We start from the raw sequence: 12,550 nt of genomic DNA on the forward strand, positions 1-12,550 counted from the left end.
GTTTTTTTAAGAAAATCCTAGCTACTTTTCAATTCAACAAAGGTGAATGAGGATTGGGGCTATCAAACTACAAAATGATAAGAATCGTATTTATATTATTGGATTATAGTTATGGATTATAGAATATTATTAATCTTATTAATAGAAGATTTAATGTTTTTTGAAAGAAGTCTCATGTTAACCAAGGGTGGATTTATTTGATTAAAAATACTGTAAAAACAGTTATATTGTGAAATATTATTACAATTAAAAATAGCTGTTTTAATATATTTGAAAATGAAAAGTCTTCAATGTCTATTTTCAGAAATCATTGTAATATGCTGATTTGATGCTCTAGAAACCTCTTATTATCAATGTTAAAAACAGTTGCACTACCACTTAATATTTTTGTTGAAACTGTGGCACATATTATGTCAGGATTTTGAGGAATTGAACAGCATTTATTTGAATTAGAAACATTATTAACCGTCACTTATTCAGCAAGGATGCATTCAATTGATAAAGGATTCATTTCTTTCAAAGAAATCTTTTGATCCCTAACTTTTAAACACTACTCTGGCAAGTAATAAGTAGTGAATAATATGATAACACTTTACAATAAGATTTCATTAGTTAACTTTAATGTATTAAATAACCATGAACAATACATTTGTTGCTGTATTTGTTAATATTTTAAAAATCCAGCTGTTTGTTAATGTTAGTCTTCAGTGCATTAACTAATGTTAACAAATACACCTTTTGATGTTAATAATGTATTAGTAAATGTTGAAATTAATAAATCAATTAATAAATGCTGTAGAAATACAGACTGTGCAGTTCATTATTACTTCTTGTTAACTAATGAAACCTTGTTTTAAAGTGTTTCCAATAAAGTTAAGCAAGTCATATGTTGAGTGATATAAAAATGAAGACGTAATAAAGTGTGTGAGTCGTTTGGATCCCTGTTATGATACTTTTATGGCACTCTTGCATACTTTCCAGCCACAAAACAGCAACCAGGATATTATTGTAATTATCGTCTTGTTAAAAACATGTAAAAAATGACGGTTTTTGAGCAAACTGTTCATTTATAGATAGGCATTTGGTTGTTTTATTGTTGGTTTTTAATGAGTTCGACCTTGTGCTAATTGTGGCCCTGTTGTTAAACTTAGTTTTTTGGCATCTGTTATGATTAAATGAGATCCTTTTTCATTTTGCCAAGCAGTTAATGGTCAGCACAGTGATCAGCCATCTCCCATTTGGCAAGGCTGGAGTATTTTACTTGGAATTTGGCACTGGTTCATTGTTGAAAATTAAATACTAACCTTTTGGTGAAAACACGCATTTATGCATTTATAAACTGTGTACATAAACAACATTTAGTGTTTCTGTTTATTTCTTTTCATTTTGTTTATTTCTGTTACCCACTTCATTTATTCTTAAAGGTCAGGGGTCTATTCTTCCATTCCTTATTAATATTCTCTTTTGATGAAGCATGAAGTCAGAAATTAATTTGATTCTTTGATTCATTCAGTAGTCTATCAATTAGTCGTTACAGTGCTAGCAAGGCAGCACAGGTTTCTTGAATTAGTTCAGCATGTACTTATTAAATACTTATTTTATTTGATATATTGTATTTTTTTTTCTAATTAACAAAATATACATTTTTCAAAATTAGTTATTTTAATGTTTCAGCATTTTGTTTTATTTATTTTATCAAGCAAATTCTACACTCAAAGCAGTTCGGATGTAGAAAATCTAAACCTATTACTGAAATCTTGAAGTTTATTTTTTCAATTGCCAGTCATCCTCATTTATATAGCGCTTTTAACAATGTAGATTGTTTCAAAGCAGCTTCACAGAGATAAACATATAATTTAAGGTAACAGAGATTGGTTTGGTTTTATAGTGGTTCTTGAAAAATGTTTTTTCCAGCTAAAGTTAGTTTTGATTGATTCACTTCCATCTAAATGATCATTTGTTATTAAATTAGGGGCCGCTAAGACGACACCGTTCTCTCTAAACAGACTTTAAACGTGAACCTGTGATAGACGCTGATGGCGTTCACATGTGCATTAAGAACTGATTCTATAGTTATGTGCGTTTGAATATATGTGCGCAGGTTTGTAATTCCTTACAAACTATGCCTAAACAAACTACTTGTCTTGTCTATAAATTTTGATGCAGAATTTTATTTTATCTTATCACTTTGGGTAGGTACGCGAACCGAAAAATTCCACAACGCTTTATCTGTAGAGTGGTATAGGGATCCTCCATAGGGAGAGGCTAGTTGGCACTTCAGCACTGCATTGTCATCAGGTCCAGAAGAAAGTCCTTTGTCAGATCAGGAAACGGCCTGGATCCGGCAGGCTGCGGGAAACCTCGGGATAAACAAAGACACTAAAATTAGCGTAGATGCCATTCTTCTTATGATGTAACGAGTACATCAGGATTTAAGGGAAGTGTTCCCAGTTCCGGCTGACCTAATCTAAGCAGCCTAATATTGAATTATAGAAGGTGGTGAATTATTGAATTATTATGGGTGGTGATGGCGCAGTGGATAAGACACATGCCTTTGGTGTGAGAGACCCGGGTTCGAATCTACTGTGAGACACCAATGTGTCCTTGAGCAAGACACTTAACCCCTTGTTGCTCCAGAGGCGTGCGACCTCTGACATACATAGCAATTGTAAGTCGCTTTGGATAAAAGCGTCAGCTAAATGAATAAATGTACATGTAAATGTAGAAGTCTATAGAGTGTTATGTGAATGCTAGGTCAAAGAGATGTGTTTTTAGTTCAGCTTTGAACTGACAATGTTAGGAAGATTGCTCCAAAGTTTTGGTGCTAAATAGGAAAAGGATCTACCGCCAGCAGTCGATTTAGATATTCTAGGTATTATCAACTGGCCAGAACTTTGAGATCGGAATAGACGTGAAGGACTATAATGCGTTAAGAGCTCGCTCAAGTACTGGGGAGCTAAACCATTTAGTGCTTTGTAAGTAATCAGCAATATTTTAAAATTTATACGATGTTTAATAGGGAGCCAATGCAGTGTTGACAGAACCGGGCTAATATGGTCGTACTACCTGGTTCTGGTAAGAACTCTAGCGGCTGCGTTTTGAACTAGCTGTAGTTTATTATGCATGCAGGGCAACCACCCAGTAGAGCATTACAATAATCTAGCCTTGATGTCATGAACGCATGAACTAGTTGTTCCGCATTTGTCAATGAGAGCATATGACGTAATTTAGATATATTTTTAAGATGGAAAAATGCGGTTTTACAGACACTAGACCCGTGACTTTCAAATGAAAGATTGGTATCAAAGAGCACACCCAGGTTCCTAACTGACGCCTTCAAGTGTTAGACGGTATTCTAGGTTATTACGTGTGGAAGTTTTTTGTCCAATAATTAGAATCTCTGTTTTTTCAGAATTTAGTAGTAGGAAATTACTAGTCATCCAATTTTTGATATCAACTATGCATTCCGATAATTTTGTGAATTGGTGAGTTTCGTTAGGTTTGGAAGAAATATAGAGCTGAGTATCATCAGCATAACAGTGAAAGCTAATTCCATGTTTCCTAATGATATCTCCTAAAGGTAGCATGTACAGAGTGAACAGCAGCGGTCCTAGTACTGAGCCTTGTGGTACGCCATACTGAACTTGTGATCGATAAGACATCTCTTCATTTACTGCTACAAACTGATAGCGGTCAGATAAATATGATTTAAACCATGCTAATGCAATTCCACTAATGCCAACATAGTTTTCTAGTCTATTTAAGAGAATGTTGTGGTCAATGGTGTCAAATGCAGCACTAAGATCAAGTAACACTAATAGAGAGATACAACCATGATCGGATGATAAGAGCAAATCATTTGTGACTCTAATGAGAGCTGTCTCAGTGCTATGGTGCGGTCTAAATCCTGACTGGAAATCCTTGCAGATACCATTTCTTTTAAGAAAGGAACACAGATGTGAGGATACTGCCTTTTCTAATATCTTTGACAGAAAAGGTAGATTTGAGATCGGCCTGTAATTGACTAATTCTGTAGGATCAAGTTGCGTTTTTTTAACAAGCAGTTTAATCATAGCCAGCTTATAGGTTTTTGGTACGTATCCTAGAGACAAAGACGAATTAATGATGTTAAGAAGAGGATCTATGACTTCTGGAACAATCTCTTTCAGTAGTTTAGTCGGTATAGGGTCTAACATACATGTTGTCGATTTAGATGAATTAACGAGTTTGCAAAATTCTTCCTCTCCTATGGCAACAAATGAATCAAATTTTACCTCAGGGAGACTATAATGCACTCCCTGATGTAATGCTGTAGTAGACGGTTGCATAGTTATAATTTTGTCCCTAATATTATCAATCTTATAAGTGAAGAAGTTCATAAAGTCATTACTGCTGTGTTTCTTGGAAACTTCTGAGCTTGAAGCTTTCTTTTTCGTTAGTGTAGCCACTTTTTCAAATAAATACCTTGGATTATGTTTATTTTCTTTTAATAGGGTTGGAAAATAAGCAGATCTAGCAGTTTTAAAGCCTCTCTGTAAGCAATCGAGCTCTGCTTCCATTAAATCCGAAATACCTCTAATTTTGTTTTCTTCCAGTTGCGGTCCATTTTTCTGGCTGCTCTCGTAAGGGCCCGGGTGTGCTCGTTGGACTATTTTCTTTAATTGCAACTCTGATAGATCCTATTTATTAATTCAGTCTAAATTATGGATACTCAAATTATGACCAGGATTAGGAGTCTGCACTAGGACTCTGAGCAGTCCTATCCCAGGTCGCCTCGCGTAGCTAGACCTTCAGACTGACGGCAGAAGGTCTGGACTCACTCCATCGCAGCTTTCATTGTCCTAGGATCCCCTACGAGGACATCTGTCCGATATGTAAAGCAACCAATCACAGTTGTTGTTTTTTTCGCATCATGTTTAGGGGATTAAAAATGTAAAGTATGTGTCCCGTACCGGTAACACAACGGCATACATCTAATAAATTATCCATTCAAGAATGTTGGCAAGTATACTGCAACAATGGAGCCGCAAACTTCACATACTTTTGAAAATCCAGCATTTAGTTGATCCTGATAAATGTTCACAGTTGTAAACATGACGGCTTTCTTCAATGAGGGGGTTTGGCGTCACGGCGTCTTTGTTTCCAGACGGACGGATAAGGAATGCGACAAACATTTCTCAGAAATCCTGTACAATTCAACCAATCAGATGACGACTTCAAAGCTTCTGAAGTGTTTACCATTTTGTGTGCCATGTGAATCAGACTTTCAGCCAGCGGTCCGTGGGTATGACGTCTGAGGCCGAGAGTAGTTTTCTACCTACAACCCTACTTGGAATTCCACTCAGCTGCCTTGCAGCAGTGAATGTGTAACGTGAGGCATCTGCTGCTTCTAGAGTTCTTAAAACTGACCCTGAAATATTCTGCTTTTGTTTTGTATTTGCAGCTTTAAATGACATTTGGGCTTTGCAGTCCATAGAGCCTGAAGGAGACAACCTCTGCCGGCTAACTAATGGATAGTTGAGAGGATAGCTGAAAAACAGAGTTGTTTGTTCAGTTTATTCAGAAAGTACCTGCCAAAATATCCAGTTTTCTATAAAGCATTGAAGTTATCTAGACTTTGACTATGGAAGTTTAACTATTTGGGGATCTGTTTCTGACATTGTGGTTTGGTCACAGTTCTTAAGAGAGAAAGACATATACGTAGACCACTTTGCCTTGTTGTTTCTGTTTCCATGTAATAGTTAGCATCTAGCTAAATTATTTACCTTAAAAGTTGCTTGGTATTATTTTAAATTTAAATGAAATTTATACTTGGATGCATACTTTGAAAATCCACCACCATACTTTGCTGTATACAACATACTACTTACAAATAGTTTTTAAATTAAAAACGAATACGTTTATTCAGCAAGGATGCATTAAATTGTTCAAAGTGACCGTAAATATATTTATAATGTTACAAAATATTTATATTTCAAATGAATGCTGTTCTTTTAAACTTTCCATTCATCAAAGAGTCCTAAAAATGTGCATCACAATTTCCACAAAAATATAAAGCAGCACAAAGTTTTCAGCATTTATATTAATAAGAAATGTTTCTTGAGCACTTCAAGCATATTAGTAATTCAGCATATTAGAATGTTTTCTTAAGGATCATGTGACACTGAAGACCGGTGTAATGATGCTGAAAATACAGCTTTGCATCACAGGAATAAGTTACATTTTAAACATATTAAAACCAAAAACAGTTCCACAATATTAAACAATATTACTGTTGTTTACTGTATTTTTATAAAATAAATGCAATGTTGGAGAGCATAGACTTTAAAAACATAAAACAACTTACCGACCTGCACAGTTGTAAACTTACCGACCTGTACGCTTCCAACGGTGTCTCTAGGGACATGTAGTTCCTTCGCTATCTTTTTGTATCCCGTTGCTTGTTCGGGAAGGGCGATGATATCTTCTCTTAACTTTTTGGACCATTCTTTTGATTTAGCCATATTTCTAAAATGCAGTCAAAAGTGACACTCAACAAACCTAGCCAGTTCAGATATTTCATGTTCTAGCTCAAGCAAACCTGGTGCAACGAATGAAGCCCTTGATTAGTTGCATCAGGTGTGCTTGAGACAACACCTGTTTGCTGTTTTGCAAATGTGTTGATCTGTTGTGAGGGATTCTATTCCAGGGGGTTGAATAATTTTGAGACTGTGGAAGTCATTAAAAGTTGCATTTCAGTTGAATTTGGGGAAACCACTTGAAACATTTGTTTCAACATTGTGAGCCATTTCAATTACTGTTGTTTGATTTGTTCATTGTAAACAGTCGAAAGTTTTTATTTTGCCAATAAACCAGATTTGCAATTGGGGTTGAATAATTTTGATTGCAATTGAATATGGGTCCTTTTTTGCAAAACATACTTTGTCTCTAATTTTGTTCTATAATACGTGCTAGCAGTAGCATTAGTAGTGAAAAGTCTAGGCAAAGATCCTTAACGTTAAGTGGTTCTAGGGTGATTGTCACCATAATTTATCATGATGGCATTGCATGAAATTCTTGGTAACAAATTCCCCAAAATCTATAGAGATAAATAATAATTAAATTCTTTCCTCTGTTCTGAAATCCTGCAGGTAAAGAAGAACATTTTAGAGGAGGAGATATACTGTCCTCCCGAGGCTTCGGTGCTGTTAGCCTCTTACGCCGTCCACGCTAAGGTCAGTGCTCTTTCTAACACACTAGTGGTTTTCTTTTCTTTTTTTTCTTTTTTTGAACTTTCTTTCTTTGATAGACACGCAGAAAGGTGTCAGAGCTTAACCGTAACCTCCCGTGGACGTCCCTTCAAGGTCGGCATCAATCCCATTACACTTCCCACAGAAAGAAGTGCATTTTATTAAGAAGGTGTCAGTTTGATTGACAGCTCAGGGGCAACAAGAGCATGTGATTTATCCTAAAGCCTCGGCTAACTGCTCACCGCTCACCTTGTGCCAATTTAGAAAGCACACTCTGTTTCTCTCTGACTCATGTCAGACACAGAGGGAACGCTAGATGGCTCTAAAAACTGGACGGGAATCTACTAAAGCTTTTGTTTGCTTTGTTAAAGGAGTTTGTAAGCCTCACATGGTAGGACAGTTTGTTTAGCTGTTTTTTGTGCCTTGTGCTGGTGTGCTTAAGTCTTTTGATGGTTTTTCAAAGCTTTTTGCAGTGCTGCAAACTCAGAAATGTGCCTGTTTTTATTTAAAGTTTGTCATGTATGTGATTTTTGGACAACTGATCAGTTTTTTCTTTATTTGATATTATAGATTTATCAAAAAACAGAACAACGTAATGTTATTTAATCTGTTTTATTAAATTAAAATGTTATGTTTTACTATTTGAGTTTTTAACTCCACTGTTGTACGTAATCTGTTTTAGCATTTATTCCAGATCAATCAATTAATCAGGGCCGCGTTTCCCAAAAGCATCATACAATTAAGTTGATCGTAGAACAATTTCAACAATGGTCTCTACGATCAACTTAAGCTTATGATACTTTTGGGAAACGCATCCCAGATGTTTTGGTTTGAGTCCAAGTTTTGAATAAAAGAAAATAATAATCAAATTAGATAGTAAATTAGTATAGTATCATTCAAAAGTTTGGGGACAGTAAGATAGAAGTATTAATTTATATATATATATATATATATATATATATATATATATATATATATATATATATATATATATATATATATATATACACTTAAATACATACTAGGTTTTTAAACAATTGCTATTACAATACATAAAATTACTTGTACTTTAATTTTAGAATTTGTTATTTCTACATCTGCTAGTAATCTGCTACTTGTGTCATTATTATAATTTTAATGAATGTGCAGTCACAGATGTGCATTAATCGGCTTTGAATGTGGCTCAGTCAATTTAGAAATGTGAGTAGCTGTATGCCAGATTTCTGTCTCTGTTTTAAACCATCAGGTACAGGTTTGGAGTTATTCAAAGAGACAGGAAGTTAAAGAAGGCAAGAGCAGAGAGGAAGAAGAGGTGTAAAGGGAGTAAGAATCAAAAAAGAGGCATAGGCAGAAATAAAAAAAAGTGGAAGAGAAGGTGGAACTGAGGGGAGAGACTGAGATTGCAGCAGTTTCTCTCTTAAAGAGAAAGCTTGTTCTTAATGCAGGAGTTGAAGCTTAGACAGCAACCATTTACACCGACTCTTTCAAATGAGGATGCTTTCACATGCCAGTCTCATCGCAGCTGAGCAGCATGAATCTGTCCGGAGCAAAATGACAAGCCAGCGTGACACTGAGGAATTTTAATGTCTTGCCTTTTCTGTTTCTGCATGTCTGCTAGTTCCTCAGTTTCTGCACAGCAGTCCACAATCTGTAATGTTGTGTCTTCGCCGTTTATTTTGGACCATTTCATATGCCTCGTCATACATGAGTTTTCTGAGATATTTTTATGTACTGCATCTGTGACATGGTGTTGATTACCACAGACAATTTTCTGTGTTTATGAACAAACCAAACATATAGACAATAAATACACTTAACAGTTTCACACGATACCAAAAGTATAACGCATTACAATGAATTATTGTGTTTGGATAAGACCAGCAGGAAACCAGCAAAAAAAAAAGAAAGAAAGATGGAAACTTGTTTTGTTTACTTTTTTTTGGTAAGTTTGTGAGGGTAAAAGAAAGGAATGTGGATAAACACAGTGTTCCAAAGTTTGGGGTCAGTAAGGTTTTTTCTTTTCTTTTTTTAAAAAATAAATTAATACTTTTATTAAGCAAGGGAACATTAAATTGATCAAGTGACAGTAAAGATGTTTACATTGTTACAAAATATTTCTATTTCAAATAAATGCTGTTCTTTTGAACTTTATATTCATCAAAGAAACCTGAAAAAAATTATTCCATAAAAATATTGATTATAATAAACAAATATGAATACAATATAAAGTTATTTTAAATTGTAATATTTCACAATATTACTGTTTTAACTGAATTTTTGATCAAATAAATTCAGCCTTGGTGAGCATAAGAGAAACCTTCTAACCCCAAACTTTTAAATGGTAGTGTGATAAAAAAAATTTTTAAATAACCTGAAAATATTTGTCGTCATTTAAGTCCACTAGTCGATGCAGTTGCAACATCTGTATAAAATGTGTAATTTTCTTTCTCTCAGCAGTACCTCTACTGATCTTACCTATAATGCCTCATAAAAAAATCGCAGCTGAATTTCATCTTATTTTGATTTGAAAGTGCTTTTATGTTTTAGGCAACTACATATTACTCAATTCACTTTAAGTGAGAGCAGGTGGATATAATGGCTGTTTTCATGACTGCATGAGTTCATGTTTTTCCTTCTCTCAATATTCATAATTGAGCGTATTTTGATTTGTAATCTTGCTTCTGCAGTACGGTGATTACGACCCTAATGTCCACAAGCCGGGCTTCCTGTCCCAAGAGGAGCTGCTACCAAAGAGAGTGAGTGTGATGTTGAGATGGGCGTCACTCCATGCTAATTACGCTCATTATGTTCGCAGAGCTCGTAACGAGCCTGCAAGGCTTCAGCGGGCTTCCCGTAGGGCGTTAGATGTAGTGAAAGCTCTTGGCTGGAAGCATCCGCTCGCATGTCAGTAAGTACTGAGAAAGAGCGTTTGTTTACTCCACTGGCATTCAGAATCGTCTGAAGGATTTAAATAGTCACACTTAATTAGAAAATGTCCTTCAGCTCTATTAGCCATTGTGTTTGGCTCTGTTAACTCTTTTTACACTATTTTTAATTCTTGGTTTTTTTATGCTTTATTTTCCACACTGTGTTGTTTGGCACAAAAAATGCTATATTTGTGAAATCAACACGTTTTCCACCATAAATACTAGTGGCAGCCTTTTACCACTGAAGCTAGAATGACTCTGTAGGAGAAAAACTTTTGTTTTAGTCTCTTCGAACAACCATTCCAGAACTTACTGTAACATCATAATATCTGCCCCAGAAACATTGCAAACGATGCAAAGAATGTGAGCTATTTTACTTTGGTAATTTATATAATACATTATAATTATATGCCACTGCTGATCAAAACTTGGGGTTGGTAAATGTTTTTTTTTGTTTTTAATTATAAATTTTTTCAGGAACAGCGTTCATTTGAAATATAAATCTTTTATTACATTATAAATGTCTTAACTGACACTTTAGGTAAATTTTCTTCCAAAAAACTAAAATCTTACAATGCCCAAACTTTAAATGTTTGTTGTCAATAATTGTTCACTTCCCTCTTTTCAAGTGGAAATCTGCTTTCATTCCAACAAACAAAATGAATACTGATGTCAAACAGAGTCTGATGTGCACCAAGAGCTCTGTTGTGAAGATCCTATTATGAGAGAGTTAAAGTCTTTGTTCAAGTTGATGAGTGATCTCTGTGTGTCTTTCTCTTGCACAGGTTATTAATCTGTACCAGATGACTGCAGAGATGTGGGAGGAGAGAATCACGGTCTGCTACGCTGAGCACAGGGGCAGAACCAGGTATTGTACATCATATTCTCAGTCTTGCACAGCTTGCCCACATACTGTTCACGTTCACTTGATGCAGTTTAAACACAGAAATGGCAAAAGCCTTTTAAAATTGCACTTCTGTGTGATCTGCACTTTGGGAAGTCTAGACTCTCAAAAGATGAAAAACTGGCCTGCTTCTTGCAGAACTCTGCATAGCCTTGCTCTGCAAAAATAAATAAAAATAAAGCCCTAATTGGTCTACTTAATGACGAAACCGACTTCCTGTGTTGCTTCAGAGCCCATTTAGATGCATGTAGGGCACTTTGTTATTCCAGACCTTATCATTGCATGTGACAGCACTCCAGTGTATTCTTGACTCGCTCATAACAAATACGCATTCTACACTCTCGTTTTATCTCTCACATACACCCAGCTTAATTTGACTTTTATCCACCTTATTCCTGTCGAGCTTACTGCGTTTTGAATTATGTGGGGCACTTCCGGTTTGTGGAATTTCCATTCGAAAAGACTGAAACGAATCATTACAAATCATAAGGTTGCCCTACAAATAAAGCTTATCCGTCAGTTTTACTCAATGTGCTATCAGTTTTCTTTTATGTTTTATTTAAGAATAACATGAGAATAATGTAACGCTTGGTATTTTAACGTGACATGTTATAACAAGAATTTCTATGGCAAGAGCTCTTTTCAGTCACTGAATTCTTTTCCTCATGATTCTTTGCTTTTTGCCTTTTGCATTCCGCTGTAATAGTATGAAAAAGGTCAACATATACTGCACATTTGTGGTCTGTTCTCCCGATTTAATTTACGATATAGGCTATGCCATTAATAATTCACTGGAATGCATGAAGAACCTCTCTTTTTTTGCCCCAAATCCTCACGTCTCTTTCCAGGTTTGTTTTCACGGGTAGATACAATCTGTCAAAATGACTGAAATCACTTTAACATAGAATCACGCAATGCAGAAGTAAATACTTTTTTTTTTTTTTTTTAATGAAATGTTACATAATACAGATTACCAGTGATATTTAACCGTCCGATTTTGCTGTTAAAAGATTCACGCTTTTGGAGTTATTCATGGTCTGTTGAAAGTACCTTGTTGATACTTTTAGATTTTTAAATGTGTCCTTTTATTGTTCAATGGTGGAAGGGTGAGTAGAATAATGTAATGTCATTGTACACGGTTTAAAATATATTTTATTGCGTCCATAGAGCTAGTCTTTCACTGATTGTTTACAGCTTAACGGAAGTTACACCCATAATTTGCTCAAAGCGTCATGGGGCGTAGGAATAATGTGGATAGCTTTTTATTTTTTCCCCTGAAGTCCAATGTTAGTCAGGGTTTCTGTAGTAAAACAGTTGTTATATAGTTTCATGTGTCATTTTCAGGCCTCTGAGCCATTTTGTTATTGTATCATTAGGACTTGTAAATTATAATATAAATATGAAAATAATACACAATATGTAAATTATCTCCCTTATGATTGGCTAGCTTTTTCACATGATAAGAGTAAAAAGAGTACACAAAAACCCAG

At 35.1% G+C, this 12,550-nt stretch overlaps 1 protein-coding gene across 5 annotated transcripts in view; it reads left to right on the top strand.

The window, feature by feature from the left end:
• Nucleotides 1–12,550, top strand: part of nf2a (NF2, moesin-ezrin-radixin like (MERLIN) tumor suppressor a) — a 41,721-nt gene that overhangs the window by 12,412 nt on the left and 16,759 nt on the right. For 2 of the 5 annotated variants that reach the window (XM_077241675.1, XM_077241676.1), the window contains exons 5-8: nt 7,131–7,214; nt 7,289–7,343; nt 9,917–9,985; nt 10,942–11,024. In XM_077241675.1, coding sequence (XP_077097790.1) covers nt 10,960–11,024 — 65 coding nt within the window. In that variant the 5' untranslated portion in view covers nt 7,131–7,214; nt 7,289–7,343; nt 9,917–9,985; nt 10,942–10,959. Of the gene's footprint in view, nt 1–7,130; nt 7,215–7,288; nt 7,344–9,916; nt 9,986–10,941; nt 11,025–12,550 lie in introns of those variants that run through there. The other 3 variants (XM_077241674.1, XM_077241673.1, XR_013206899.1) reach the window with 2 other exon arrangements.

This window comes from Siphateles boraxobius, unplaced genomic scaffold (assembly GCF_051911475.1).
Source record: "Siphateles boraxobius isolate OS27281-9 unplaced genomic scaffold, OSU_SipBor_1 24, whole genome shotgun sequence".
NCBI classification, from domain to species: Eukaryota; Metazoa; Chordata; class Actinopteri; order Cypriniformes; family Leuciscidae; genus Siphateles; species Siphateles boraxobius.